This window comes from Podarcis bocagei (genome assembly GCF_964188305.1).
Source record: "Podarcis bocagei genome assembly, chromosome: 15".
Lineage (NCBI taxonomy): Eukaryota > Metazoa > Chordata > Lepidosauria > Squamata > Lacertidae > Podarcis > Podarcis bocagei.
The window spans coordinates 42,766,337-42,779,962 of NC_138141.1; the positions used below are offsets into that span (position 1 = coordinate 42,766,337).

Below are 13,626 nucleotides of genomic sequence, written 5' to 3' on the forward strand. Positions count from 1 at the left end.
TTATAGAGCGAAAAATACGGTAGTGGGAATCTGTGCAATCTGCTGTAAAGGTCATGCTGAATCCAGGTGACATTTAACAGTCCAGTGCCTTGACAATTAAACTATCAAAGCTTTGCAGGCCTCCCTTGGGAACCTCAGACTCACCAATAAAGTCATTTGATTTGCCAATGTCATAGTCCCACACTGTCACCTCTAAGGTCTTCTTTGCCAAGTCACCGTGCTTAATCTCGTAGCAAAATTCCTGCAGCGGAAAGGGACATAAACTTGTATTCAGGATGTGTTTCCAAACTGCTCACTCCAATCGTCCAGCACTCTTTCAATGAACCAGAGCTGCAAACTTGGTGGTGCACTGGAGAAATTGCAGTTTGCAGGGGTTGCTGGTTGGTGCCAATTGGGGCTGATAGTGCGAAAGTCTGGGAGCCCAAACAGGAGGCGGTGCCAGAGTGCTGGGGACTTTTTAGTTTAGAGACAAGGTGAGTAAGAGTCAACCTGATAGAGGTTTCTAAAATTACGCATGGAATTGAAAAAGTGGATAATTTTATTTTATTTTTTTATCCTTCGTATTGCTAGAACTTGGGAACACCCAATGAAGCTGAATGTCGGAAGAATCAGGGCACAGAATAGACAGTCCTCTTCATGCAGCACATAGTTAATCTGTGGAACTCCCTCCCACAAGGAGGTAGTGATGACCACCAACCTAAGTGGCTTTAAAAGAGGATCAGACAAATTCATGGAGGAGAAGGCTATTGCTGCCTACTAGCCACGGTGGGTCTGCTCTGCTGCCACGGTCAGAGACAGCAATCCTTCTGAATACCAGTTGCTGGAAACCACAGGAGGGGAAAGTTCTCTTGTGGGTTTCCCATAGGGGCATCTGGCTGGTGTGATAGGAATTTTGAGGTCTTAGATATATGTTAAATGTTCATAAGTGTACCAACCAAGCACGTACATAGATCAGCACAGGAAGACCGACCTGAAACCATTTTTTATTTCCAAACCTCAAATATTTCTCTGCAAGGTCAGAGTGGGAAACCTCCCCATTGCTTCTTTCCTCACAAATCCTGTCTTAAGGGCACATTTAAGATATGAATAGGGTGTGAGCCTGTGACCTGGCCCAGGAACTAAGTATTTATCATTACAAAAGGATGGCCAGGCTCCCCGGGCAATCCAATCAAGTGACCATTAAACAGGTAACCTGTGTCAGACGAGATAAACAAGTCACTCAGATTTCTGCTGTGGACAGCCTTTTCTGTGATGTATGTATGATGTATGGAGGGGTGGCCTTGAGCTCCAGGGCAGGGAATTCAAAATGTCTATATAAGGCCTTGCGCGCCATTGTTCCGGGTTCCTCCTCCTGCGTGTGGTGAGTGAGGACCCTATTGCAACAGTTAATAAAGATCAGGCTTACTAGCTGCTACTCAATATTCTCTGGTTGGCCTCTGTTATTCTCTCCTACCAACAGGCAGTGGCATAGCGTGGGGGGTGCCAGGGGTGCCGGCCGCAACATTTGGGGGGGCGCGTTTGGCCGGCCCTCCTCGAGGAAGCAGGAACCCCACTGTCCTCGGACCTCCTCCGAAGGCTGGCGGTGGGGCGGAGAGACCTTCTCCCCGCACCAGCCTTCGGAAGGCTGCTCCGAAGCCTGGCGGTGGGGCGGAAAGACCTTCTCCCCGCACCAGCCTTCAGAAGGCTGCTCCGAAGCCTGGCGGTGGGGCGGAGAGACCTTCTTCCCGCACCAGCCTTCGGATGGCTGTCCTGAAGACTTGTGGTGGGAGCAGTGGCGTAGCGTGGGGGCTGCAGGGGGGGCCTGCCGCACCTGGCGCAACATCTGGGGGCGCGCGGAAGAGACTCGAGTGCTAAAATCCACGGGTTAGGGGGCGCAAATTACTTGCCTTGCCCCGGGTGCTGAGAACCCACGCTACGCCACTGCCAACAGGGAACCTACGTAAGGGTTCTATATGGGCTCTTGGATACCCCATAAGGGGGAAAAGGGCAGATTTTTGTTTACAACAGTGGCCACTGTGAGAACAGGATGCTGGACTAGACGGGCCATTGGTCTGACGCAGCAGTCTAATCTTATGTTCTTAAGGTCAGTGTCAAGCAAGGGCCAACTCATTTTCACTTGGTGCCCATTTCCCTATCTGCTAAGTAGGAGGAATCTGACATGCAGTGCCAACCCTCTGGACTGGTTTTTTAGTGGGAAGGCATGCAGTGGGATATTGGCTGAGAGCAGATATGGGTTGGTGGGGCAGTGCCCCCTTCACCCTGATGGAGAAATGGTGGCCCTCCAGATGGTGTTGGACTCCAACTCCCAGCAGCCAGCACGGCCAATGGCCAGGGATTATGGGAGTTGTAGTCTAGTGGCATCTGAAGGGCTGCCAGTGTTCCATACCCCCATACCCCTGGAAGAAATAAAATATGTGGAGCCTGGCATTTTGCTTGTTGCTAAGCTCACCACAGCAGCACTCCAGACCTGATTCCTTCACCACTTCAAGACTAGGGATGGGATGTCCTCAGTCTGAAACTTTGGAGACCAAAGTGTTGAGCTGGATGGACCAATGGTCAGAGTGTGTCACCCTCCTACGTCCCTCCATCTAGGGCCCTTTCCATCTCCCATAGACCTGTAACAAACACCTGAAACCACAGCGACTTTACCTCATTGAATTCAGGGTTGAGTGTTTTCTTCTTCACTGCCGTCTTGTGTTTGGATTTCTTGTCTTCGTCTGGTTTCAAGTACCTGCAAGTGAAACCAAACACTGACGTATATTCTAGCCGTTATCCACATTGTAGGTTAAATAAAAATTGGCAACATGCATAAACAGAACACACACAGACACACACACACAAAATCTAGGGCTGGGCAATATCCACTTTTCAACATTGCAATTGTTCTAAGAATTCTAAGGTCCCAAATATAAAATAAACGTTCATAAATGTACAAGGCAAACGCCAACGTAAGTATATAAACCACGTGTCTGAAATAGTACAGGAGAGCAATCCTGAAGCCATTTTGACTCTCCCAAACCATTTTGAGTCTCCCAAATTGACATCAACTATTTATCTGCAAGGAAAGCCTCTCCATTGTCTTTTGCTTACCTGTCTTACCTGTGACCTGGATTCAGGAATTAAAATATTTACCATCACAAAAAAATGCCCAGGCTGCCCAGGTAAAGCAATTAGTGACAGGATTTCTGCTGGAGACCGCCTCCTTCTGTGAGGTATGTATGATGTTTTTGGGGGTGATCTTGAGCTACAAGGGTGGGCAATTTCAAAAGTCTATAATAAGGGCTTGCACACCTTGGTTTTGGGTTGCTCCTCCCTCCTGCGTGTGGTGAGTGGGGACCCTGTTGCAACAGTTTTAATAAAGATCAGGCTTAGTAGCTGCTTTGCTTCTCAATATTCTGTGGTTGGCCTCTGTCATTTTCTCCTACCGATAGGGAACCCACTTAAGGACTCTATACAGGGTCTGGAATACCCCATAAGGGAAAAGGAGCAGTCCCCCCCCCCCATAACACGATGTATCACCAGCTAAACATCCTGATATCGTGGTGCATCGTTCTTCCTCCTCCAGCACCCAGAGTGCAGAGGAATGAATGAGCAGCCTTGGCCCCATAACGATGCCTTATGAGGAACGGCTAAGGGAGCTGGGCATGTTTAGCCTGGAGAAGAGGAGGTTAAGGGGTGATATGATAGCCATGTTCAAATATATAAAAGGATGTCACATAGAGGAGGGAGAAAGGTTGTTTTCTGCTGCTCCAGAGAAGCGGACACGGAGCAATGGATCCAAACTACAAGAAAGAAGATTCCACCTAAACATTAGGAAGAACTTCCTGACAGTAAGAGCTGTTCGACAGTGGAATTTGCTGCCAAGGAGTGTGGTGGAGTCTCCTTCTTTGGAGGTCTTTAAGCAGAGGCTTGACAACCATATGTCAGGAGTACTCTGATGGTGTTTCCTGCTTGGCAGGGGGTTGGACTCGATGGCCCTTGTGGTCTATTCTAACTATTCTATGATTCCAGTCTTGGCAGGAGCAACAGTAATTTCATCCCAGAGCCCCAGGGCCGATGGAGCTGGTTTCTCCCTCCAGAAGCGGAGGGATTCAGGAGCGACAGCGGTTTCACCTGCAATATACCGCTGGGTAAAGGCACCATTGAGGATGTGGGTGGCGCTGTGGGTTAAACCACAGAGCCTAGGACTTGTCAATTGTAAGGTTGGCGGTTCGAATCCCCGTGACGGGGTAAGCTCCTGTTGCTCGGTCCCTGCTCCTGCCAACCTAGCAGTTTGAAAGCATGTCAAACTGCAAGTAGATAAATAGGTACCGCTCCGGTGGGAAGGGAAACGGCATTTCCATGCGCTGCTCTGCTTCGCCAGAAGCGGCTTAGTCAGGCTGGCCACATGACCTGGAAGCTGTATTGGCTCCCTCGGCCAATAAAGCAAGATAAGCGCCGCAACCCCAGAGTCGGTCACGACTGGGCCTAATGGTCAGGGGTCCCTTTACCTTAAAGGCACCATTGCACTCTGGCCCTCAAACTGGTCCTGGGCGATGTATTGACACATCACCCAGGCCTAGTACAATCCGAAATTGTTAACAGAAATAACTGAAAAACTCCAAATGGTGCCATCTGAAGGCGCTTTCTCCACCTCACCTAACGGCAGGGCCAGGTGCCAGAGCTGCAGGGTGGGTGGGAATTAGGTTACTGTGGAGAATAAGCAGATGTCTCTGAGAGGCACTTAACAAGCAAAGATTTGGATTAGGCGGGGAGAGAGAGGAGAACGGGTGATGGTTTTTCATCCATGAAACCTAATTAGGAGTATCAAAGCAGGAGGGGTGTTGTGTACGGAAAGTGTGTGTGTGTTTGTGTGTGTCTGCCTGCTGCACAACGTACAGACCTCAAGGCCTGGCCTGGATCATTTCAAGGAAGAGATCCTGAGCTGTCAGCCAGTTGGCCGAGGCCTTTGGAGTTGCAGCCACCAGGATATCTCCATGGCTGTAAAACAGGGCAGGGTTGGAGTTCCTGGCCAGAACAGGCCTCAGGACTCTTCTCACACCACACTCCTCCTCAGGCCACGCCCCTCAACCCAGGCCACGCCCCTAACTGGTCCTGCTTCACATCCTTCTTGAGTGTCTTTGCCTGGATCGAAAAACATCCTTGAACTCGGATCTTTGCTTGTCTGGAGGGAGGACAGAGGTTCTTTGCATGCAGAAACGAGCCTACTGTTGTGATAAGAATTTAAAGGTCTTCTTCTTGTTGTTGTTTAGTCGTTTAGTCGTGTCCGACTCTTTGTGAACCCATGGACACCAGGCACTCCTGTCTTCCACTGCCTCCCACAGTTTGGTCAAACTCATGCTTGTAGCTTTGAGAACACTGTCCCACCATCTCGTATCCTGTCATCCCCTTCTCCTTGTGCCCTCCATCTTTCCCAACATCAGGGTCTTTTCCAGGGAGTCTTCTCTTCTCATGAGGCGGCCAAAGTATTGGAGCCTCAGCTTCACGATCTGTCCTTCCAGTGAGCACTCAGGGCTGATTTCCTTAAGAATGGAGAGGTTTGATCTTCTTGCAGTCCATGGGACTCTCAAGAGTCTCCTCCAGCACCATAATTCAAAAGCATCCATTCTTCGGCGATCAGCCTTCTTTATGGTCCAGCTCTCACTACTGGGAAAACCATAGCTTTAACTATACGGACCTTAGATATGTATTAAATGTTCATAAATTTACCAACCAAGCACGTAGATACATCAGCACAGGAAGGCCAACCTGAAACCATTTTTGATTCCCAAACTGACCAAATGTTTTCTCCGCAATGAGGGAGGGGATCAGGGAGTCTTCCCATTGTCTCAGGAATTGAGTAATCAGCATTTTAATGGGTGACAGACTATCAGGAAAGGCAATCAGATAACTTGGCAGACAGGAAAAACATTCAAATTTCTGTTTTAGACCACCTTTTCTGTGATTTTGGTATGTGTGGGGTGGTCTTGGGTTACACCCCTTCTGTGATGTGTGTATGATGTATGGAGGGGTGGTCTTGAGCTCCAGGGCAGGGAATTTAAAATGTCTATATAAGGGAGGCACACCTTTGTTCTGGGTCCTCCTCCTTTCCTGCGTGTGGTGAGTGAGGACCCTGTTGCAACAGTTTTAATAAAGATCAAGCTTACTAGCTGCTTTGCTTCTCAATATTCTGTGGTTGGCCTCTGTCATTTTCTCCTACCGATAGGGAACCTACGTAAGGACTCTATATGGGCTCTTGGATACCCCATAAGGGAAAAGGGCAGATTTTGTTTACAACACTGTACAAAAGCCGCATTTAACTCCATTGAACTTTTGCCTCTCGGCCCTTCAGAGGTTGCCCAGAAGGAAATGCGGCCCCCAGGCTGGATCCCCCCCATGCCTGCTTTACAGGGGACGTAGTAAGTTTTCTTTTACCAGATCAGGCTAGCTGGCCAGTATTGCCTACTCTGGCAGGCAGCTGCTTGCCAGGGTCTCAGCTGTGGAGATGCCAGCAGGGATTGAGCCTGGGACCTTCTACATGCCAAGCAAGTGTTCTGAAATGGGCCAGCACCTCTCCTTGCTGTGAGGGTCCGGTGGTTTCGGAGAGAGACCTGTTTGAAAGGATTTCTGCATTTGCTGCTCAGGTGGCAAAGTTCATCCTGCCCGAAAATACAGAAATGTCAGAAGACCCACAGCCAGGCTGGGATCTGTGAGCAGAAAGAGCCGCTGCCAATCGGGGTAGGAAGTACTGAGCTCGACGATTAAATCATGAGATGAGAATCATGAGGACTAGAATCTTGCTTCATTTTTTGGGAGAAAGGCCACAGTGGGGGAGCAACTGTTTCACAGGCAGCAGGTCTGGGCTTCAATCCCAGGCATCTCCAGGGAGGGCTGGGGAAAGAGTCCTTGCCTGAAAAACTGGAGAGCCTCTGCTGGTCAGCACAGTCTATCGGGTTGCAAGTAGCCAGATCAGGCTATCCTGATCAACCTTGTAGTACCAGATTCTGCCTCTCCTTGGCGCTGCGTTCACGCCCCGCTCCAACAATCAGTCCTAAACTTACTTTCTCTCCAAAGCATAGCTGTCAACTTACAGATTTGAAAATAAGGAACCAGCAGTCTCGAAAATAAGGGATCAGCAGCCAAAATAAGAGATCAACAATTACTTTGATAAAATACATATTTTGTTGCGTGCAAATGGCTTTAGATACCTATTAGGTCCATAAATTACCATATAACACATATTCAACACAAAAAGCAGCAACAATTTGTTATTGACAAAGGACAGCTGGACATAGAAAGGGCCCCATTACCTTCAGTAGCTTATTTAAGGGACATCATCAATAAGGGACAGCAGCAGGACATGATGCTGGGATAAGGGACTGTCCCGCCAAATAAGGGACGCTTGCCAGCTATGCTCCAAAGATGCATTTCTAAAGCTATTCTTAGAGTGCTTCCTTTAGTCAGGAAATGCAGAAGCCGGGAGAGATAACTAGGTTTTCTTCAGCATCCTGTGAACTGGCCACCTTGAGTCAATGCTGGTCTTTGAATTCAGCTGCAGGCTGGACTTCCCAGCTGGGATGAAAACCCTTTGTGGACTCCGAGCTACAGAAGGATCTGCCCTAAACTTCTGTCTTCCAAAAGACTCTGGTGAGTTGCTGAGAGTGTGTTGTTTGATGCCAGAGTACTGAAGCAGCCAAACAAGGAAGGCTTCCAGTTTCTCAGGTGTGTTAGCTGCACAAAAAGTCAGCTCCTCCGCTTCTTCTGGAGCAATCAGAGGTTCTAGTGAAGAGGATCTGCCTCTGATCTCCCTGCTTGGATAATTCTCTGGAAACCAGTGTTAATTCTTCAAAACAGCCTCTCTCATTTTCTCTTAACAGGGAAGAGGCCGAGGAAGAAGGGAGTTAAAGAAGGTAGCGGTCACCTCAGGTGAGTGACACAGCCCTTTGCGTTGCGTGTTGACCTTTTATGTTTTGAACAGATTATCGAACACAGAGGCATGGAAGCTTTGGCCCTCAAGACGCTGAGATCCAGCTCCCAGAGCATCTGCTTATCGTGGAGACGTCCCCCATGCTCCATCCCCAATGATAGGGCTGGGGGAAAAGACTCCCTCCCTGAAACCTCAGAGCTACTGCCAACCAGCCTAGGCAACCCTGACCTAGATGGAGCAATGGTCTGGGTCTGTATTAAGGCAGCTTCCTAGGGAAATGAGTTTGATGAAAATCGGCTTTCTGCTACATGTCCTTTTCTATTAAAAAAGAGAATTGTGCAAAGATCACTGAGGAAAAAAAGGTTTGTGAGGATGACAGTGTGGCTGGTCCCAGGCAGATGGCTGCATCGCTCAACAAGGCAGCGAGTGTTTATGAATCTTGGCAGAAAAGCGAGACCTTGATAGTGAGGTGGGATCACACCCCGAGAAAGAGGGAGGGAGGGCAACCAAATGTGTGAGCTTGATGACAGGGACCCGTGGACACCTTCCCTTTGCAGAAAGGCAGCTGGAGCCTCTTAGTTCAAGGTGGGGGGAGACAGCGCAGGAGGACGGGCCTTTATCAAAGAAGGCCTCTCCTCCTCCCAGAGGGCAGGGGTTGTGAGCGGGAGCAGCTTCCCGCTGGGGGGCAGGGAGGCATGCTCATCTCCCTGCTCCTGATTGCTTCTGCTGCCACGGCCAGGCCTTCCAGCCAACCAATAGGGCCAGCTGGTGGGCAGGGCTGGCCGCATTTAAACAGCCGGGGCAGCGCTCAGCTCCCAGTCTGTTCCTGCTTTCTTTGGATCTCCCTCCCTCCCTCCCTCTTAGGTCAGCTTCTTTTTGCGTATTGACCTTGCTATGGACTTCAGTTGGTTGCCTTGGTTGCCCAAGGGGCCCGGTAGGACAAATTTGGCAAATTGGCATCAGCCTCTTGGTTTTTCGCCTACCTCGTAGCAATTCGTCACAATTTTCTGGTATTGGCAGTTAGGCATTGGAATATGTGTTCTGTGTTGGAGGACTGGATATGGACCATCATCTACCCCTCCTCTTTTGGGTATTCCGTTAAAGGAATCCGGCGGTCATGGATGCTGTCCGATGCCCTGCTGGTGGCTAGGGCCATGGCACGACCCCCGGTGACGTCACGGGGGAGCTTCCAGTTGTATTTGCATCAACAGGCTCCTCCCATTGGTTGTTAACCCTGATATGACTCTGGGCTGTGTGGGGTGGTGTCTTGTATTCCTGTTTCATCCAGTGCCTAAGCCAATACTACTCACATGCTGTAACCAATAAAAGTTGTGGCCTAATTTTGCCTATTAACCTAAAATATTGTGTCTTTGTGTCTTATTATACAGTGGTGCCTCGCAAGACGAAAAGAATCCGTTCTGTGATTCTCTTCGTCTAGCGGTTTTTTCGTCTTGCGAAGCAAGCCCATTGAAGGATTAGCGGATTAGCGCTATTAGCGGCTTTTAGCGGCTTATCTGCTGATCGGATCAGCTGATAAGCGGCTTAGCGGCTTAGAAAAAGGGGGAGGAAAAAAAACCAGCAGGAACTTGCAAGACATTTTCGTCTTGCGAAGCAAGCCCATAGGAAATTCGTTTTGCGACGCACCTCCAAAACGGAAAACTCTTTCGTCTAGCGAGTTTTCTGTCTTGCGAGGCATTCGTCTTGTGGGGCACCACTGTACTCCTATGCAGGTGGCGGGCCCTCGACTCACAAATGATAGTTGCAATAACCACCACAGATAATTGTTGGCATCCGTCTGTCTCGAGAGACAATGGAGTGCACCTCCAGGGGTGAAATCAAGCAGTACTGAAGTGACCTCCCTGGGGCGCAAGTCTGGGCAGTGTGTATGGTAGTCCTGGGCTGCCCAGACAAGACAAGACCCCCACTCTCTACCTTGCTGATGTGTTCCAAAGAAAAGCAGAGCAAGATGTATGGTACCAGCTTGGCTGCAGGAGCTGCCAGAAGGAGGCGCCACCCAACCATCTTAGGGACTCCACTCCAGATTTGTGTAGAGTTTATTCCTTAGCCCTTTCTTCTCCTGAAGATATGAAGTTGAGCCTGCAGGATCAGGCCAGTGGCCCATCTACTGCAGCATCCTGTTCCCACAGTGGCCAACATGATGGGAAGCCCACAAACACTGTCCTTGCAATCCATTCATGGCAACAGATGATTGCTCTGGTTATATTCTTACAAGCCAATCATAACAACAATAATAAATTATTACTGTTATTATACTTACACCATCATTTGTTTGTTTAGTTTAAAAACATGTAGACCACTCTCCGTACAAAATAACAGGGCAGAGCACCACAAAACAATAATTGTATGGAAGTGAGAGCTGGACCATAAAGAAGGCTGGTCACCAAAGAATGGATGCTTTTGAATTATGGTTCTGGAGGAGACTCTTGAGAGTCCCATGGACTGCAAGAAGATCGAACCTCTCCATTCTGAAGGAAATCAGCCCAGAGTGCTCACTGGAAGGACAGATCCTGAAGCTGAGGCTCCAATACTTTGGCCACCTCATGAGAAGAGAAGACTCCCTGGAAAAGACCCTGATGTTGGGAAAGATGGAGGGCACAAGGAGAAGGAGACGACAGAGGACGAGATGGTGGGACAGTGTTCTTAAAGCTACCAGCATGAATTTGACCAAACTGCGGGAGGCAGTGGAAGACAGGAGTGCCTGGCGTGCTCTGGTCCAGGAGGTCAGAAAAAGTCGGACACGACTAAACGACTAAAGAACAAACCATGTTTATAATTCAGTCATCACAGTTCTTATTATTGTCGTGATTATGCTTACAACCCAGTGATCACACTTATTATTATACTCTTATTGTACTCACAACTGATCGCAGCAACATGAATGTTGGAAAAGGTTCACAAGTGATTGGGGTGTGTGTGTGTGTGGAGCAACTCCCAGAGTTCCTTGGGAAGAGCGATAGATTGTTGAACCACTCTGGAAATTGTAGCTCGTTGAGGGTAATGAAAGTCTCCTAACGACGCTCTGAACCCTTAACAAACTACACTTCCCAAGAATCTTTGGGGGGTGCCATGACTGTTTAGAGTACTATGAAAAGTGCTAAAAAGTATAGTGCAGATGGGGCCCAAAAGATGGCTTTCTTGTCCCAACTGAGCCTCCCTTGGGCATCCAGACCTTGCTGAGCTCTTGTGCATTACAGTGGTACCTCTGGTTGCGAACAGGATCCGTTCCGGAGGCCCATTTGCAACATGAGCAGAACATCGCAACCCATGTCTGCGCGGGTTGTGATTCGCTACTTCTGCGCATGACGTCATTTTGCGCATCTGCGCATGCGTGAGCGGCGAAACCCAGAAGTAACCCTTTCTGGTATTTCTGGGTCGCTGCGGGACGTAACCTGACAAAGCTCAACCTGAAGCAAACGTAACATGAGGTATGACTGTACTGTATCCTTGACTTGTCCTTCGATCCTGACACCCGGCTTGTTCTTTGGTCCTAGCCAGCAGTGCAGTGGCAAATTCAAAAGTGCTGGATCCCTACATGATAGCCACAGCCACACGCCCCGCTAGGATCACACAATAATCTCATAAACAATAATAATTAGGGGTGCCAAATCAACAACTGTACGATGCACATACAGGAGCAAATGATTTGTGGAGTGCTCCGCTACCTTCTTTGGGAGTGACTTGAGCTGTGTTTTCTGCACGGTTCCATTGCGCCTAACAAAACTTGTGTTCCACATTCTCTTGAAATTGAATCCCCTTGTCTTTTCAATGTTCCAAAATGCTGGGGCAGAAGTACAACTCCACACACCAGTGTTTTTCCTATTTCCAGAGGGACTCTAGGAGCCTGTCCTCAGTGCCTGACTCACATCCTTTGACTGATTGGCCCCAGCCAGCAAACAAAGACTTCTTCCCAGTGGCTAAAAAGCTCCCCTTTCGTCCCAGTTGGGTGGTTCTAGGATGCTGGAGACAGCCTCCCTGCTGCAAAAATAGTAATGGGCCTTTGACCCGCGCTCCCCACGGCCCCAGACAAGCACACCTCTGGTCCTAACTACAGACCCTGAAGTGTCTGTCCGTCCTCTGCTCTGGCCATCATGCAAATTGCTGACTCAGCCACTTTGCACCCTGAACTGTGACTCAGCTCAGCTTCCCAGAAAAGATTCCGAATCTAATTACCACTTCCTCCTCCCTCGGAGCAGCCATGGAGATAATTACCCATCAGCCACACGGATGGAACAGATGGACTGCTTCTGGCAGAGTAGCTCAGGTGAGAGGAGCAGCAAAGGCTTCTGCACTATTATTTTTCGGGACAAATCAGCCTAATTACAGACACTTGCAGAAGCAGAAGCTCAGGGCTGGGAAGAAATGATGGGCAGAGTGGCAAGACCCAACTTTGAATCCCTAAAAGGCCACAAAGCTCTCCGGCGGAGGCAGGGGACCCTAGGCTAATTGCTATCTCCTAGCCTGGCCTAGGGACGCAGGTGGCGCTGTGGGTTAAACCACAGAGCCTAGTCAGCGGTTCGAATCCCCGCCACGGGGTGAGCTCCCGTTCCTCGGTCCCTGCTCCTGCCAACCTAGCAGTTCGAAAGTAGGTCAAAGTGCAAATAGATAAATAGGTACCGCTCTGGCGGGAAGGTAAACGGCGTTTCTGTGCGTTGCTCTGGTTCGCCAGAAGCAGCTTAGTCCTGCTGGCCACATGACCCGGAAGCTGTACGCCGGCTCCCTCGGCCAATAAAGCGAGATGAGCATGCAACCCCAGAGTCGGCCACGACTGGACCTAATGGTCAGGGGTCCCTTTACCTTTACCTTAGCCTGCCCTACCTCACAGGGTGGTCGTGGGGAGGAAACTGGCAGGGGGAGCAGAGTGGGAGAGATCCTGCAAGGTACTCCTCAGAGCACATATGGTGTACTTTTTCTAGCTTGAAGGTGGCAATTGCTTGTAAGGAAGCTTCCAAGGTGGGGCAAGGTGGTTCAGAGACCCAGACCTTGTGGGTGGGGTATAGAGTGGGGCCAGCGAATGACGTGACTTATAGAGAGGGGGCATGGCCCGGGGAGAGTCTTGGGGGCCAGATAGAGAGGCACAGAGGGCCGGATTCAGCTAGAGGTTCCCCACTCTGCCTTAGAGCTCTTCCACCAGGCCTTTGGTCAAGGCACAGCCTGACCCCCTCCTTTGGTAATCCTCACAGAACTCTAGCCCAATGGTTGCCATTAATTTGATTTTGAATTGATTTTCAAATGAATTGATTTTAGAATGCTGTGTTACTTTTATTGTTGTTAGCCGCTCCGAGCCTGGCTTCGGCTGGGGAGGGCGGGGTATAAATAAAATTTTATTATTTATTTTATTATTAGAAGAGGGGTGAGATCTTAGAAGAGCTGGAAGGGATGACAGGGGTCATCTAGTCCAGCCCATTGCAATTCAGGATAAAAAGTAGATTGCAATGAAATAATGGCAAGTCTTTTTCCAGCCCTGGCCTCTGTGTAGAGTGTGAAGCTATAGGGACCTCCTCCTTCTCCTCTCCAAAAGCTATGAACTGGACTCCCCCAACCCACATTATCCCATTTTGGGATTGGGGAAGGAACCTTCTGCACCTCCAAAGAATTCTAGTGAAATTGTGGGGGGTTCTGTTTGGACTTAATTTACACGTGTCGGGGTTGGTCTAGATGCCCTCTAGGGGTACCACTTTCCACTCCCTATGATTCCTAGA

The 13,626-nt window shown here is 49.3% G+C and overlaps 1 protein-coding gene across 1 annotated transcript in view; it reads right to left on the reverse strand.

Annotated features, from left to right (window-relative positions):
- DOC2B (double C2 domain beta) overlaps positions 1 to 13,626 on the reverse strand; it is a 140,007-nt gene that overhangs the window by 3,377 nt on the left and 123,004 nt on the right. Inside the window, exons 7-8 of the mRNA XM_081172170.1 lie at positions 2,650 to 2,731; positions 145 to 241 (exon numbers count right to left, since the gene is read on the reverse strand). Coding sequence (XP_081028296.1) covers positions 145 to 241; positions 2,650 to 2,731 — 179 coding nt within the window. The remainder of the gene's footprint in view (positions 1 to 144; positions 242 to 2,649; positions 2,732 to 13,626) is intronic.